General features: G+C 42.8%; 1 protein-coding gene across 3 annotated transcripts in view; it reads left to right on the top strand.

Annotated features, from left to right (window-relative positions):
- The first annotated feature begins 467 nt into the window (after positions 1-467).
- LOC135447654 (connector enhancer of kinase suppressor of ras 2-like) overlaps positions 468-17,901 on the top strand; it is a 169,763-nt gene continuing 152,329 nt past the window's right edge. For 2 of the 3 annotated variants that reach the window (XM_064712701.1, XM_064712704.1), the window contains exon 1: positions 811-1,033. In XM_064712701.1, coding sequence (XP_064568771.1) covers positions 967-1,033 — 67 coding nt within the window. In that variant the 5' untranslated portion in view covers positions 811-966. Of the gene's footprint in view, positions 703-810; positions 1,034-17,901 lie in introns of those variants that run through there. The other variant, XM_064712703.1, reaches the window with a different exon arrangement.

Below are 17,901 nucleotides of genomic sequence, written 5' to 3' on the forward strand. Positions count from 1 at the left end.
CTGCAGAATTTGTGCTGCATGAGGTGCAGAGAGTCACAAATGGGTCCAAAAAGTGCTGTTTGGCACGTCTCATTGAAATGTTTCACCTTCATCTGTCAGAAGGGTAGTAAACTTCGGGATTAGGAATAATTAAAACATTTTTTTCCTTCATAACAAAAGGGAGACGTTGACTAATGATCCCAGTACTGGGAGTCAAAATACTTGCTGTACTTGTCTATCCTAAAGTGCTGTAGTAGTACAAATTGCCCCCTCAATGCTGTCATTCTTCCCCTACAAAATGAGCAGCTCATAGGAGGAAATATCCTGGCCCTGAATGTGGCCAGAAAAAAAAAAAGAAAAAAAAAAAAAGAGTTTTCTCCCAGCAGTTTTTTTCTTGGGTAAGACTTTTCATACTGTGTTTGACATTCTGAATTACATGATTACACAGTACAAGACTCCAGCAACATTTCGCATTGTAAAGATGGAGCTGCTCAGCATTTTGCCAGATGCCAGGCGATATCCTGACGTTTCTCTCCTCACTTTAAGCCGAGTGACAGTCAGCATATTCACAACGAAGCCGAGACAATCTGCCATCAAGTTCCAGCAGTGCCATTTTCCCCGATGAGGATCCCGGGGCCGGCTGGAGCGGAGCGGGGCGAGCATCGCTGGCTCCGTGCGCGATCCGTGCCTGATCCGCGCCGGGCTCGGCGGGCTCGGGCTGTGGTAAGTAAGTCTGTACTGCACCATTTCCTGGCTCGGTGCTCCGGGTGTTGCAGGCTGTGTGCAGTGGGGGAGGTGCCAGAGCTGATCAAGCAGTGTAATTTTATACATTACTGAATCAGTGCAGGAGGAACCTGGAGGGACAAAGCATCATCTTCTCTTTGAACTGCACTGTAAAACCCGACCGCTCTCGTAGCCCAGCCATGCTCTGATACGATTTTTCTCTCCTTTTTCCCCCGATTTTGGTGTGAATGATAAAGTGATCTGATGATGGCTCTCGTTATGGAACCTATTAGCAAGTGGACGCCCAAGCAAGTAGTGGATTGGATGAAAGGTAGGATCGTTTATTGCCGTGTATTGTCTGTACTTGGGATCCTGGCAATTTGCATCCGTGCTCTCGCATTCTTTGTTTTGGGAAGAGTTTATTCAGTTCCGAGCATCCCTGCGCTGCTTTTGCCCAGTAGTTGTTGGAGACAGGGCTGAGGAGAGGCTGCTGGAGCTGCGCCGTGCTCTGGGAATTGCTGCCGGCAGCGGAGCCGGGATCAGCTGCATTTGTTGGACAATGCAGACACGAAGTGTTTGTGTCTCACGGCTCCATTATGCCTCGCACAGGGTAACGCCGGCATGTTTGGCTGCTTTAAATTTGCCCTGCTTAGCTCTGGTTTGCTCACATCAGGTGATGTGATGCAGTGGCTGTGCAGCGCTGCTCTGTAGTTTTGGGTACCACAAGGAGCACCAGGAGCCGGGGGCTGGACTGAGGCATCCTGCTCCTGCAGGGACGTGTCCTGCCCTGTCCGGGCTCCTCCAGGGACGTGTCCTGCCCTGTGCAGGCTGCCCAGCCGGTGTGCGAGGCTCCGCGCCCGCGGCAGCGAAGGCGCAGGGCTGAGCGGGGAAACTCGCCGGGATAACTTGACAGGAATGATGATTTCCCTGCTCATTCGCAGCTTCACAACACAGCCGTCAGCTGTGACATGTTTTGCCTGACAATGCTCGGCTGTGCTGCAAACAGAGCGGGATGGATGGGAGGGCGAGGGATCGTTCTGATGATAAGTGGTTTAAATTTCTGCGGAGAATTTCCCCCCACTGTATTCCCACAGTGGGATGCGTTAGTGTTGTTGTACAGTGCTTCTGATGAGCTGCCTATCTTTGAGACAAATAATTCCTGCCACGGGGGATCTCTGTTATATAAGGAGAAGAGGTGCAAATTTGGGGTGTAGGTTACTCACAGAAATGATTCCTGTAATGTGATGACTGAACTCTATGGGAGGGTTGAATTGGATGCCCACTCGAATGCCCTCAAAGCTTTCAAAGTATTCTCATTAATAAGGGAATGGGTCTGATCTCATTTTGCTGAGCTGCATCTCCACACTTCGCTGAAATTGGGCTGTTTTGGTGCTCATCAGACACGTTGCCATTATCAGCTAATTATTCCTCTACAAGCACAGAGTCTTGTGAAGCAAACGGTGTCTGGGGGAATGGATGTACTTTGTTTCTCAGGTGTTTGGGAACTCGGGGTAATTGGGAGGGTTTAAGCAGGTCATTGGGATGGATCCTAAACCTTTAGATATAGAATTGATGCCACAGCTTCAATGTCATTAGGTGATAGCAAATCGTAATGTATTTGCAGAGGAGTTTACTGACCCACACCTTCATTCCCAGGACATAAAAGAGTTAAAAAGTGGACAGATCACTCTGCTAATTTAACTCCTTACTTGAATTATAATGTAAATTAAGTGTCAAAGCATGTAGAATACTTGTTGCTAAATTTAAAATTACTTCCTGCTACTTTTTTATCCTTCCTGATGCACAACAATGACATATTGGGGAGCAGTAACCCATGGTGTGCAGTGGAGGAAGGTCACACAAGCAGCAGGTTTTTACATGTCTGGAGTTGCCTGACATCTGGATTTCCATACCAGCCTGCACAGTGCACCATCCACAGGGATATCTGGAGTAGGCAGCACTGTCAGTGCTCTGTGTTCAAGCATCAGTAAATACAATGCAGTGAACATTGAAGTATTCACAACGTTGGTATTTTCCTTGGTAGCATGAGCTGCACATCCACAAACAGGAAAGTTGCACATTTGTCCATTTTTATCCCTTTGCAGATGCATTGTTCATCTGCAGCCAAAGGAAAGACCTAACCCACACAAATGGCAGACCAGAGTCAGTTTAAAACTACTTGTAACTACCTTACTTTGCAAAAATCGCCCAACTGTGGCCACTGTGTGCCTGTAATTTCCATGTGTTGTGCAGCTCAGCTCTGTTTGTTACAGTCACTGTGCTGAATCCATGTGCAGGGAGGCTGAAGGGCTGCACAGGCAGTGATTGGCAGTGATAAGGTAGATTTTATGTAGCTCTTCTATTCTGAAAGGTCACTTCTTTCACAGCATCAAGAGATAAATTAAAGACACTTTCAAAAAATTACCACTTTAGGAATGGGTATTATCTTGACTGTAGAGAGCAACATGTTAATAAACAATGCAACAAATATTGCCTCTGTAATATACCTTTGGGGGGCTTAAAAATATGTAGAGAATTAGTTTTATTTGTGGAGATTGTAAATGACATTTCACAGGGAAATGATAGCAACACGCTTTTAAAACTTGCATTTATCATATCCCTTGAAGCCATTAGAACTTATCCCTAAAATCTGCTAGCAAAGCCCATGTTTTGAAACTAACTAGCAGTGAGTACCAGAAGCATCAAATAACTGTAGAGAAGATGGAAGGAAGCCACGAAAATGATGTTAATGGTTTGAGACCCAGGTCCCAGAACGTGTCCTGGTTACAGCATCCCATGAGAGCAGCAGCTGCAGCCTGAGCCCCCCCAAGAGGAGACACCCTTCTGTTCTTTTCCTTTAGGAAATGTTACTTGCCAAGAAAGTAAAAATGGGTAGGCTTTAAGGAACATTGTAATGACAAGTTGGCATCTTGTATTTATCCCCAGCTCCTTTCTCGGGAGCGCACTCAACTGGAATTCAATTAGGGAACTGCATCTGATGGTGTGGACAACCTGAAAAGGCCATGCAAGTCTGGGGAAATTCATTCCTGAGGCTCTCAGAGGCTCTAGAAGTTAAAACTCTGCATAGTTTTGTCTCTATACAAACATATTTTGTTAAGTTTAGCAGATGCAGCACTGTGGTTGAAAGGGAAGGTTTCAAAGGAGCTGACAACATTAATTGGGGAGGTATTTTTAGCAACAGTTTTTAGTCAGTATTCATTTTTTCCCCCCAAATTTTCCAACATTTCAAACATCTCCAAATGGTTTTCAGGGGTTTTCCCTGGTTACAGCCATTTCTTACATAACTTACCTGTTTTCCTGGGGATGTGTTCTGTGGACCCAAAAGAGAGGGGTTTTTTAGGAAAAACCTTTGCCTTGCTCAGATTTCCCCACTGGAAAACAAACATTGCCCATAAAGCTCCCCAGTGCCTTCAGGCTCAGAGTGGTTTCTAACTGGTCACTTTTCCCTGGATCAGGTTGCACATATTAATGGGAGTAAATGGCAAGCTGCCCTCCAAGATGTGCATCTGGAATGCTTAACCTGGAGATTTTTGTGGCTTTTTGGTGCAGGAGCTCCCTGCGAAACTCAGGAACACTTTGCAGGTTGTCAGTGAGCACTCCAAACCCAAACCCATCCATTTGAATCTGCACTGAGGGTCCTGTACAGAGTCTGGGGGTTTGGGGTGCAGAGGGGAGCTAGGATGTCTTACTGAATTAATAAAAGCGTGAGAGTTTGTGTTTCCATTGGAGGCAAAATCTGAGGGGAATTCTCTGTACTTTTACAAGCCAGAGCATTGGAGATGTTGTACTTCCTGAGGGGAGCAGTTTACAAGTAGGTCATTTAAAATGTGAACTCATTTACAGGGAAGTGACACCTCTGTCCAAATAAACACTCACTTTTCAGAGCAGTCCGAGGAAATGAAATTAAACACAATGCAATGAAATACTGCTGTAACTTTCAGAGAATGCAGTGCTATTGAACAGCTGAAAATTAAAATGGGAAACCAGCTATTCCTTAAGTACCTGTAATAACTCCACACAGAGGCTGTGATTCAAAGTCCTGGGGGCTGACAGCTTTGTCTGCCAAAACAGCCTGCAGTGGAGGTTTCTCTCCTAATAAATGATCTGCTGTAGATACTCATTTCACAACTGCGAGCCATTTTTTCCCCTTTAAATCCAGAATTTCTGCACCCTCAACAGGAGATGCAGACATAAAAAAAAAAAAAAAAAAATTAATTCAGTTGGTAAACTGATTAACTATGCTGCACTGATCCTGTGCAGAATAATTATATGTTTAGCTGAAGGGTTTTCCTTAGCATGTAATTCCCTGATTTCAGGCTGGCTCATGAAAGGGAAGGCAGGGAGGGAGGGAGGGGAGGATGGTGACGTGAGAGGACTCGTTAACATTCCCGGCACATTCTGGGCTCGGCAAACCCCTCTCCCTTCCCTCTGCTGCCCAATAGATCAGTACCTGTGCTGGAGCAGCCACGGAGCCTCCTCTCTGTGCAGGACATGGTGTTTATCACATCTCAGAAGGTGCTGGAAGCACATCGGGATCCACTGTGGTCCTGTCTCACCCTGTGGGTGCTGAGCTGGGGATGCTCAGCATCCCTGATCCCCCTCCTGCCCTCAGCACCCCATAATGCAGGGGCACAATTCCACCAGGTGCAGTTTGAATCTGGAGTAGATAACCCAGGTCATCCCTTATTTAGAAAAATGTGGGTTTTATAGCATTTTTTCAGCTCTTTCCAAAGACAAATAGGTTTGGGAGAGACCTGAGCCACAAATGCAGAATTAGAGTTCAATTTCCAAGCTGTTCTAAAGTAAAGGTTTCACTGTTTTCCTCTGCTCTCACCACTTGTCCAACTGAAACAAACAATTTGCTCTTGTGGCTCCCCCTTGGATTCCTGTGTTCCACTGGCACCACATTTCCAGTTGTCTCTAAGTCACTGAATCACAATTGGCTGCAATCCCTCCCTGATTTCTCTCACAAGTTTGGGACTTTAATGCTTCTCAGTAATGAATTTTGTGAACAACTCCTGAGTGCTGTAAACTGTTTGCTTTCAAAGGGTCAGCAGAGCTCACCTCAGAGCTGACAGCTTTGCAGTGTGAGTGCTAGAGGTCAGATTCCAAGGCACAAATTCCCAATATTCAGCACAGTTAAGTGTTGGAATGAGCTCTCCAGGAAGGCTGGGCCATTACCCTTGTAGGAGGTTTGGAATACAACTGAGAAGAGCTCCAGTGTCCCTCTGGAAGTGTTCCTGTGCCCAGTCTGTCCCCAGCAGAGTGACCTAATGCTTCCTCAAGGCTTCCACCAGCTCAGACAAGACCTTGGGATGGTTCTTGCATGGGAATCATCACTCTCATCTTTGAAATGTGAAAAGTCCCCAAGAGATTATAGCTCTGGCTTCCTCCTGGATATTTCACAGTTTGCATTTCCCAGAATTACCATGGGAGATGATGCCTAAATGTCCCAAGCTCAGAAGTTTTCCTGCTGTGTTTCACAAGGAGAGCAGCAGAGCTGGTGATCGTCAGAGCTGCAGCCCCAGAAGCGAACCCAGACCTGCTCCACTTCCACCAACATTCCCAAAATTCCCATTCCTCCCTGTGCCAGGGGTTAAGGTATGAAACAGAGCAGGATTACCCAGAGCCAGTGCCCTCAAGGCTTTGACTCAGCTTTAATTCGGTTTGTTTAATTCACCAATGGCAGCCTGGAGGAACAAAACCCTTTGCTGAGCCCATGGCTCCAGTTTGTGTCCTGCCAGTGACTGCAGCCATGCTTGGGGTCATTGCCAGCTGGCCACAGCTAAATGTTGTACCAAGACCTTCCTGAATCAGGTCTATCTCTAATTCTCTATGGAAATTATTTTGGCTGAGGTATTCCTGCATCCCTATCACTATTACCTCATTTTCACTAACTCCACTTTGAGGACCAATTAGAAACTGGTCCATATATCTTCCAAGAACCAACTGGATTAACCTTGTCTCCATAAAAGATTTCAGCAGCATTTAGCAATTTAATGGTCTGTATTTATGATCAGGTTATTTAGGACTGTATTCTGAAATTTCCCTATCTATAAAGCAGATATGTTCAGACATTTTTAAGAAATGTAATTCTGCTCCCAGAGCAAAGTCTGAGCTCAAGGAAAGTCTCTCAAGTCACATTTATCAAGCGTAACTAATCTTTCAGGTCATTATGTAAAGAAATTTTATTGTCTTGCAGCTTAATACCAGCAGTCAGACAATGTGTCACGCCTTGCTGGGCCCTGTAACCTTTACCATGTGCTAAAATTATGCAAAATCCCAACTTCCTCCCAGTCCTGACCATCCCAGGGAGGGCAGAGTGGAAATGCAAGTTCAGGAGAGCTCAGCCTTCTCCAGCTCTCCATCACCTCACAGTGCTTCACCTTATTGAAGCAAAATTCCGGGTAAATTGGCTGCTGTGGATGACACTTTCAGACCGCATTAAATGAGGTTCTGTGTGTCAGGAAGCTGCTGGATCCTGCTCAGCAATGAGATGCTTTCATGGTTTCTTCCCAGACTTTCTTGCTCCACTCTTTCCAATTTGTAATTTTTCCTTCCTTTGGCAGGGTTGACATCAGCCCATGTGCCATAACACTGAGAACTCTGTGTGTGACACTGCCACCAGTTTGTAAAATGTGGATTTCCTAGAAAAATAGCAGAACATCTCAGTGCTACAGGATTCCTGGCTGCCTGGGCTGGAAAGCAGCTTGAGAAACATGGAATTGTGCAGAAAAATATATTATGAATGTCATTTCAGTGCATGGAAAACCCTGCCTGGATGGGGGAGCAAATCTCTGCTTCCATCCTGTCTCAGACCCCAGGGAAGGCAGCTCCTTGTTCCCTGGGCCTGTCCTCCAGGAATGCTTCCAAATGCTCCCTGTGCTTGGCTAAAGGAATATTCCTGCCTGAGGAATCTCCTTGGGGCTCATTCTGAGGGGTTCAATGCCTTGTGCTTCTCTTTGCAATGAGGGAAAAAAAGGAAATTTAAAAGTAAACTGAGATTTGTCCTTTTGCAAAATTGTTTTAGCACCTACAAAGATTTCAAAGCTAAAAAAGGCAGAGTTTATCCTTTTAGTGCCATTCTTTTAGAGCTGCTGTCCTGCCACGCTGACAGAAATGGAGGTTGTGGCTCTGTGCTGGAATTAGTGACTCTCTTGATATTAAATGAGCCATTTGACTGAATTAACCACAGTAGTATCAAATATTGCTGAGCAATAATCTGCATTCATCCTCTCCACCCAGAGTGATTTTGTAGATATTTTCTAAATGCTGTTTTGCATTACTAATTTCAATTGCTGCTTTTGCAGTTTTGGTTTTTCAGTAAACATGACTTTCTCTTCCCTGAGGCCATTGCAGTGAGGGCAGGAGCTGGAAAGGGAAGGTTCAGGAGTTACTCTCAGAGGATTCAGAGAGAGGTAAAAATTATGGGGTTGAATTAGTGAAGGGCTCTAGTGATGAATCAAAATGAAATTATTTCTGATTAACTAACACTCAAACAGCTCCTAAAACATATCCTCACTGACCCTCTGCAAAGAAGAGCTCAGGAGGATTCAAGGCCAAGGCAATGTTTGGGTTTTCCTACTCAAATTCTCCACCAACTGTTTTCCAGCAAAGATGAATTATAAAAAGACTGTGGAGCATTTTTAGTTCCAACGTAGGTGGCGTGTTTGAAATAAAAACGTAGCAGGCAGTAATTTTACAAAATACATTCAGCTTTATTCCCTACAAATATGTCCATCTTTTTCATTCTAAGCACCAAACAGAGCCTAGAAAAAGTGTGGGGATTCCAGGAGTTCTTTAGGCAGAAATTGTGGTTTTTATAAGTGTGCTGAAACTGCTACGGCTCTAGAAAAGATTCTTTTGGCACATCTGCTTCTTTTACATGGAAAACCCTCTGAGAGCAGGCAGACAGGGGTGCCAGCCCAGAAATGCCAATGAGCACCTGAATTAAAGCATTTTTACTTCTCTCTCTCCCCACCAGCTTCCCCCATTCCCTTTTGGCCTCTCTCCTGTTTATTCACATTTCTCTCCATTTTTCTTGCCTTGTTCATAATGAGATGGACAAGAAGCATTAGATTGTGAAGGAGTTTGGTCATTTAACATCAAAATTTTTAAGCTTTGAGGACTGCAGTGATCTGGAAGTGAAGTGCATCCAAAATCCCACGGGAGCTGAAAACCACCAGGCTCAAGAAGCCAAGCCCAGCTCCTGGGAGCTTTGGGGGACAGCTGGAAGAAGGCAAATGTTGCTGTTTCACTGATTCTTCATTAAAATCTCCTGTGAATAGCCTGGATGCTGCTCAGGTCTCTCTCGCACCATGAAATGCTGGTTCTCTGGGAGATGTGAGGGAGGCCCAGCAGTGGTATCCAATAATGAAATCCTGCCCAGTGGTATCCAATAATGAAATCCTGCACAGTCTGCCCAGAGAAGTTTTGGGTGAAGCATCCCTGGAATGTCCCAGGCCAGGCTGGACAGGGCTGGGAGCAATTTGGGACAGGGAAGGTGTCCCTGCCATGGCAGGGGTGGCTCTGGATGGGCTTTAAGGTCCCTCCCCATGCAAACCAGTCCGGGATTCCATGAGTTTACACCACACTGGAATGCGCTGCACATTCCTAAATCCAGGAGAGGCCTCTGCAGGAATCTGTCACTGATCACTCAGCACCATCCTGAAAATGCCCTCAATTCCTGAACACTGAGAGAGACTTTAATTGCCCATTGTCAAGAGATTTCCATTGTTCATTGCCAAGCCACACTGAGAAATTTCCTTTGTTATTAAAAACCCCCAACTTTGTAGTTTACAGAGAAAAAAGACACTAAAAAAAAAAAAGAACCTTTGAAATTTGCATTTGTATCATGTGGTTGGAGGGAACAGGTAGAGTAATGTAAGAGAAGTTCAGAACCAACAGAGTTTAGAATATTCATTACTTGAATGTCACATAGAAAGAAATGGATCCACTTAGGGCAGCAGCTCAGCAATGCTGTTCTTGCAGAAATAAACCCTGGAGAAGGAAAAGAGCTAGTGAATAATCCATCAATAATGTAACAAATAATTGTCTGAGTAACAAAAAAGATAAATTAGAGTAATAGCCGGGAAATTTCCACATAGGATAGAAAAAGAAAGATAAAGTATAAGCTAAAAAAACTACTGGAAAAATGGAGGAAGATCCTTCTCAAATCTTTCATAAGTGGACTTTAAAACTTTGGGAAATGTGCTAAGGAAGCCATCACCTGCTGACAGAAATATACACTGGGACATCATATCAACTATTTCTTGTTTATTTGAAAAGTCTCAGACCAAATTATCAGTGCCTTTTGTGGCAGCAGCAATCAGCATATCAGCAATGAGGCAATACTTTAACTAGAAACCAAATTGCTCAAATGATCCTGCAATGGAAGTGTTTTAACTCAATCTGTGAATCATTCCAAGAGCCATCAATATCACTCAGCACATGGAAAGGAGTTTTCTATTCCCCATTTTCTTTGTGTGTCCCCCCCCTTGCCACATTTTATTTTTCTGAAGGTAGATCTGTAATTTCTTCATTAAGAAGGTCTCCTCTGGTATCAAACCAGCAGAGTTTCTTCTTAAAATATTTTCTATATTTTCATTTTCTTTTATGATCAACTTTAGGAATAAAAGGTAGATGAGGAATCCTGGCTTTTGGAATGAGTTAATTCACATAATCTTTGCCATTTTATCAAAGGGGTTTAAAGATCCCATTATGGGTTTGAAAGCTCTCCAGCTTCCCTGTCAGGACATGCAGGCAGGAATTCCAGGAGAGCCAAAGCTCTCCAGTTCTGTGTTTTGTCAGGACTCACCCCAGTGCTCTTTGCTTTCCTTTCACCCTCCAATGTCATACTTGATTTGAATTGCTGAAATTCTCATCAAATTATTCTTTCAAATCTCATTAATGTCCCATCTTTCCAGGGGAAAATGATAGACAATATTTCTTTTTTTTTTTTTTTTATGTTTTTGCCTGCAAACTGGCAGGCTGTCACATAAAAGGACAAAATGAACCCTTGTAGCTCAATGCTAAAGCCTGGAACAGTCTCTGTTTGTCCTCATCATGAAATAACCAACAATGGTGGAAGAGGAGAAAAATATCCATTGCACCTATGGTTAACCCTGGTAGGCATCCATGCCTGATAACACAATTATTATCCATTTGGAGCAGTTCAGAATATCCCAGAATCATTTATATTTTCCTGTCAGACCATCACTAATTCTTCTGGAGCCACTGTCTTTCTCTGCTCCACAGTTACCACCCCCAAAAACATGGCAATGAAGCTCCATGACTAAGCATTCCCAAAATGATAACAGAATTTGCATAATTAAGATTTGGTGCAGAGAAAACCCACAAATTTATCAGAAAAAAAAAAAAAGCACCATGTAGTGGATATGTTAAAATATTGGCCAAAATACAGTTTGAAACAGGAACTGTGATTCTTTGGAGAGTTAAAAATAATCAAGGTTTCCAAAAAACATCCAAGAAGAACAGAGGAGTTTGAAGGTAAGATTATTTCATATTATCTAGGTCTGAAGGACATTTTACCACTTCTTGCAGTCAAGGGCTTTTGGCAAATAATCTTGATTTGCATATCTAGATAATCAGTTATGCTCTGAGATAAATTAATAAGATGCCTCAAAAGTACTGGAAATTATGTATTTGAAAACAACTTATGTTGTCTTCCTTAATCTCCTGTAATAATCTTGGGAATGGGGCACTAACTGAGATTTTTCCTGAAGAATCAGGAATTCCATAGGATATACAGTTGGGCTGCTCTGTGATCTGTGTTGTTTTCAATCCCAGTGACTCTCAACAGCCTTTTGCACCATAAAACACAACAAGAAGAGCTTTTTTTGGTTTTAAATTTCCTGCAAAATGTCTCCTAGACCTGGCTGAAGTTAAACTCATTTTAGTGAACCTCACACAGAGGTAAACCTGGCCTAAAAATCAGGCTGGTGAGGGAGAGACAGCTCTGAAAATAAATCCAGTCTTGCAGTGCAGGATCCTACAGAAGTGTCAGTCCCTCCTGCAGGCTGGCTGCACTGATTAAGGTAATAAAACTGATCAAGCAGTTTAATTAGGAAATATTCTTGAGGGACACTTTAGATCACAGTGCAGTCATGCGCTGGTGTAGACACATTTTTTTAATTTAAAAAATTGTAGTGATCTGCCAAGGGTTGTCTTGATAGAACCAGTTTTAACAAGCAAGGGAGCGGAGATTGTTACAGCAGTTTGTTAAACCAGAGTTTAGTAAAACAGGGTTTGTTAAAGCAGAGTTAAGTAAAGCAGGGTTTGTTAAGCAGGGTTTAGTAAAACAGGGTTTGTAAAAGCAGGGTTTAGTAAAACAGGGTTTGTTAAAGCAGAGTTTAGTAAAACAGGGTTTGTCAAAGCCAGCCTCATTTCCAACCTCCATTGTCTTCCATTTTGCCTCTTTGCAATTCCTGTTTCCCACTCCTGTTTTTACTTGTTGGTTTGGCTCTAAAAATCAATAAATGCTTATAGATGAGCAGGATACCAACAGGAGTTGAAACAAAACCTCCCTAGAAATCCTAGAAATGGAAAAAAAGACATGGCAGTCTGGGACTGCTATGGACAAATGCTGCAATGACTTCTGATAAAAGACACAGAGACAAATATGCAAGTGAAATTTTTAATTAAATAAGGACATTTAGTGCCAGGACAGGGGGAATGGGTTTAAGCTGAAGCAAGGGAGATTTAAATGGGATATTGGGCAGGAATTCCTGGCTGTGAGGGTGGGCAGAGCCCAGCACAGGTGCCCAGAGCAGCTGTGGCTGCCCCTGGAAATGTCCAAGGCCGGGTTGGATGGGGCTTGGAGCAACCTGGGATAGGGGAAGGTGTCCCTGCAGGACAGGGCTGCAATGGGATGAGCTTTAAGGTCCCTTCCAATCCAAATAATTCTGGGATTCTGTGTTCTATGAAGTGAAAAGCACTGTTGGTGTACAGGTGCACTGACTCTGGTTTGCAGAACATCCAATTAGAAATGGACACGCTGATGTAAAGGTAAATATGGGATTTACAGCTCAGAAACTGATCATTTTTCTAAATCTCTATTAAACCAAGCCATCATGGTGGCATTTCCATTTTTCCCCTGATCAAAGTGTGTTCCAAACAGATTCCAGCAGGCTGGGGTGATGGGAAGCAGTCGGAATGCTCTGAAAAACAAAGCTAAAAGCTGTGGCCTGGTCCCCTCCTGCAGCCCCTGGGGGAGGGTGGCGCTGCATCATCCATCGAGCAGGGCACAAAACTCAGCTTTAATGGACAGCCACGCTGTGTCCGTGCTGCATTTCAGGAGGGGATGGCGTGGCCTGTGTGCAGGAGCTCAGAGCTGCTGGGATCATTATCAGCATCCTGCTGCTGGGAGGTTCTGCTCCTTATCAGATCGGCCAGCCTGGCACAAAGCAATATTTACTGTCAAAGGGTAATGACAACCTTATCTGCACCGTGTGCTGTTAACTCTTTTTTGGCTCTGGAATATAGCAAAACCCCAGGGTTTCATTGGTTTGGGATTGCTAAAGGGGCAGAAGGAGTTCTGAGGGGCTGAAGTGCAAACCAGTGATGCAAATAAAGGTTCTGAGTTTTGCAGGTATTTCACAAGTCTTTTGCAGGTATTTCACAAGTCTTTTAAGAGTAACAATTATTAATAATGACAGGAAAGCACAGGGAAATGCAGAGAAATGGCAATTAATACCTTTAATATCTGCAGCACAGGAAAGTTTCATTTTGGGTGCTTGCATTTCAGAATTCCAATCGTTCCACAGTGCAGGAAAGATCTGGCCAGCAATGGCTTCACCAGGGAAATCACATCTTGCAGAATGAAGAGTTTTTGTGCACACACACACAGCCCATTAATCAAGGGGGAAAATTGAAGTGTGTTATTCATCATATTTGCTGTGTTTGGGTTTGAAGTGATGAGAATGATAATAATGATCCTGAGGATTATTGCTAAGTAATATGAAGTGGTTTGTCTGAAGGAATAAATATGATCTGGCCTGTGAAGGTTCAGACATCTGGTACAGGCATATGGGTTGGAAATCATTAGATGATTGTTACAAAAATACAAGGGAAAAGTCTTTTTAATGATAGAACTGAGGCCTTCAGGAGTGCTCCATGTGCTTCCCTCCGGAATGGAACCTTCCTGTCCCTGTCCCAAAGCTCTCTAAAAGTGGAAGAAAGTTTAGAGTTTCAGAGTTTAGGGTATAGAAAAAGCAAAAGTAGTTACAAAGGTCAACAAAGAGTTTAGAATTAGGTACTGTATGTCATAACATGCAGGATTTTTGTGTCATATCATGATTAGCTAAGAAAGCTCATACTGTAGCATGAGTCCACAAGACAAAATATTAAGGAGTGGGTCAAAAGTATAAATATCCTTGTTGGCACTGTTTTATTGGTCAATAAATCCTTAAAAGTTCTTGTAACTAGAGGGCTTGTGGCTTTCTGAACCATGCAGTGAAGATGTGAGCCAAACTCACCTTTCCTGCATATCTAGAAGATAAAGAAATAAATCACATAATAGATATCAATTCAGAGGTCCTGTGTCTAACTCATCCAAAATTCCTTCCAAAAATCCACATAACAAAAATCTCCTGAGGATTCTCCATCCCAAGACTGTGCTGAGCTGTTCCCAGGCCATGGAGAACATTCCTGTCCACAGCCAAGCCTCTGCTGGGCCATCACTAATTCACAGCCCAGCACTAACCAGGAATCATTTACAGATCTCAGCACCACAAACCAGGCACTTGGTGAACCAAAGCCTCTGGGAAAATACAATATTAATTCTCTTTTCCTTGCTTTGTGTATTTTGATTTCCTCTCTGATTCCGTTAAGCTGAAACATCTTCACAATTTATTCAACAAATATGATTTTGCTGCAATCTTCTTTATGCTAAGAATTTAAGGAAAAGGGCCTTGGGCTGCACAGCATTATTAACATTGAGAGCACCTGCTGTTTGCCAGGTAGCTGTCAGCTCAGCATAAGGAAAAAAGCTAATTATTCTAAGCAGGTCATTCAGGAAGAAAACTGAAATTCTATGTGGCAGTTAGAAACCTGTGCCCCTTGACTTCAGCTGAAATTTGCTGCGGCAGAAATCTGTGGCTGATGAAGAATCTGCTGGTAAAAATACACAGTGCAAATATTTAACAGTGTCATCTTACAGGGCTTGAAATTAAAGTATTGCATACGAATAAGGTCCTTGATTTGCATTAGGGTGAGGCTGAGAAGGATGGCAAGAAAAACAAGAATATGCAAATACAATAAAATAAAATAAAATAAAATAAAATAAAATAAAATAAAATAAAATAAAATAAAATAAAATAAATGCGTGGAAGTAGAGATCATCTTTCTTGATATAACAACATTTTGCTGTGGTAAAAGTGAATAATAATTATAGAAAACTTCTCAGAGAGTAGATAAGTCATCCTAAGTAATTAAACCGTGATATATTCTGTATTTTTATAAAATATTTATAAATTTTAAAAGGCTGAAATTACACTTGGGAGTGTCAAATCCCTTGGAATTCAAAAGCATTTAAATACTTCAGTGTATTTACTTATGTTGAAGAAACACTGCTAGATTAAAAACTCAATAAATGCAACAAAAACATGAATTTCCTCTATCATGTGGTACCAAAACAAGTTTTAATAGAATGAAACATTTTACTACTCAGACTGCTTTTTCCAGCATTGCATGCTCAGCTTTGACATTTCCTTTATTTTGAGGGATGCAACAAGTTGGAAAATTTTCCTTTCCAAGAGTTAGAATGGAATTTTTGTTGGGATGTTCCATCCCTGGAAGTCCAAGGCCACTTTGGATGGGGTTTGGAGCAACCTGGGACGGTGGAAGGTGGAACTGGGGGGGCTTTAAAAAATCTTTTAAAACAAATCCAAAATCTTCTGGGATTCTGGATTTATTTAGGAAAAATGATGGACAGGGATGTGATCCCAAAAACTGCTTCTAAAACCAAACCGATTCAGAAACAAATGTCTCATAAAACACCAAGGAAATTCCACTTTTATTTTTGTTATCAGATAATTCAAATCACTATGTCCCCCCCCGGGTGACATCAGCAGCCCCTGCACTGAATGGGGACTCCTCCCAGAATATGGAATTATTCCATGTTTTTTTGTGTCCATGACCAAACAAACTCCACAAATCAACAGTGTTTGGTGGAACTGAAGAGCCCAATGGCAAAGGCACTTTTTGATCTTTTTGAACAAGAGTTCAAATCATAATTCCAAGAACTTTGCCAATTGTCCCATCCTCCTGTTTCCCATGGGTGAGAGAATTATCCCTTCATAACCAGCCCTAGACACAGAAATATTTCGTTTTGCAATTTAATAGAGTGAAAATGCTATGCTCAGTTTCTTTTCAGTCCTGCACTGCACAGATCTCTGAGACACAAAATCCCACTCAGTGTTAGGCATTAACAGAATATGTAAAATTTGCTGGTTTCTCTCTTGGTACTCCCTGCATTACAGATTTTTATTAGCTCATTTATCTAGAGAACACACTGGTTTTGTGTCTTGGTTCAAAACACACTACCCTGCCTGTCTCTTTTTCACTTCAAGAAGTGCATATAATATTTTTTCCTTTTTCTATAATAAATATATCAGGAAAGATTGCCACTTCACAAAGAGTGCAGCTGTCTGCACTGCCACGCGTTGATGCCTCTGAGTTCAAAGAAAACTCCAGGCAATCCCCTGTGTTTCTTCATTCACTTCATGATACCTCTAATCACAGAATGGATTTTATAGGAATTTCCATCACATCTCTCCTTCTTGATTCTATTTTTTCCCACTGATGTAATCTCAGTCTTCATTTGTAGAGGAAAAGAAGGAGAAGAGCAAGGAATTATTCTGACACTTTCTTTTCCCAGGTTTCAGCCTTTTTTCCCATTTGTCAGGCCTTCCACTAATGGTTGTTACAAAATTAAAAGGCACAGTGAGAATGTGGAGCACTAAACACAGTCTGAGTTACACAATTTTCACTTCAGTTTTTTGAATTTCTAACCAACAGCTCTGTTTTAAGTGCTCCATCAGGAGAAAATGGAAGTAAGCAATTAAGAGGGAAGGAAAAAAGAAAAAAAGAATAAAATGGTAACTAATTTGATTCCAGAAGAATATTTGTTTATTTTACACAGAGTTTCAAGGGCTCGTTCCTCAGTACATTTTGTCTCAGAAGAGGGAGTGCTTCAAACACAGGAAGCAGCATCTCAGAATACTCCCTAAATGCAGGCTGATGGGCATGTTCTCTTCCTGAAATGCCTGATCTTGCTCATCCTGAGTTCAGCTAAAGCTGAGTCCAGAGTTCAGCTGAAGCAGAATCAACCCTGCAATCCCCAGTTCACCCTTCAGCAATGCCCCAAAGCCCAGGCAAAGTGGATTTCCCATGACCAAGGCACGGAGCTGCCGTGAGAACAGGACCTCAGAAAACCCCGTGGCTGCTCTGAGAGGCAAAAACATGAATTATAAATGTGCCTGCACTTTGCAGAGGGGCTGCTGTGCTGAGTGGGAGCACAGGGCCCTGGGGAGAGGCACAAATCAGTGCCAGCAGCAAAGGGGCTCTGAGGGGTGAGGCTGCACAAAGGAGCACGAGGGGAGGCACAGGTGAACAATTCCTGCACAAAACAATTCTCTGTGCTGGAAAAGTGGATTTAAAATCCCACAGAACAACTCTCAGGAGCAGGGCAGCTTCTGGCTGGTTCTCAGGTGGTTCCTCAGACACTTTTGGGTGTCCCTTTTGGCAGATGACAAGTGCAGGGAAGGTCAGCTCAGAAACACAAATGACAGAATGGACTTCTGTCCGTGGGTTTTCAAGATATATCTTTTCCTAAATAGAAAAGGCTCCCACATAATTTTTCAATTCCAGAAGGAAAAAAACCACCACATTTAAAAGTAACCTTCAGCAGAATTATAATCCAGTTGTTTGCTTTCGTGTGTTGTTTACCTCAGATACATCTGGTGCACTGTTGTGGTCAGGGGCTCCCACTGAGTGTCTACAACATCTTCGCTGGGGTGTTAATTCTGGAATTAATTTGGCTCAGTTAGGAACATCCACAATTCACATTGAGCTTCACAAGGATGACTTGGCCAATTTTCAGAATACAGGCTGGGCCTTTTTGCATGAGGAATTGCCTCTCTCACCAGCAGGACTTCA

This window comes from Zonotrichia leucophrys, chromosome 4A (genome assembly GCF_028769735.1).
Source record: "Zonotrichia leucophrys gambelii isolate GWCS_2022_RI chromosome 4A, RI_Zleu_2.0, whole genome shotgun sequence".
Classification (NCBI taxonomy): domain Eukaryota; kingdom Metazoa; phylum Chordata; class Aves; order Passeriformes; family Passerellidae; genus Zonotrichia; species Zonotrichia leucophrys.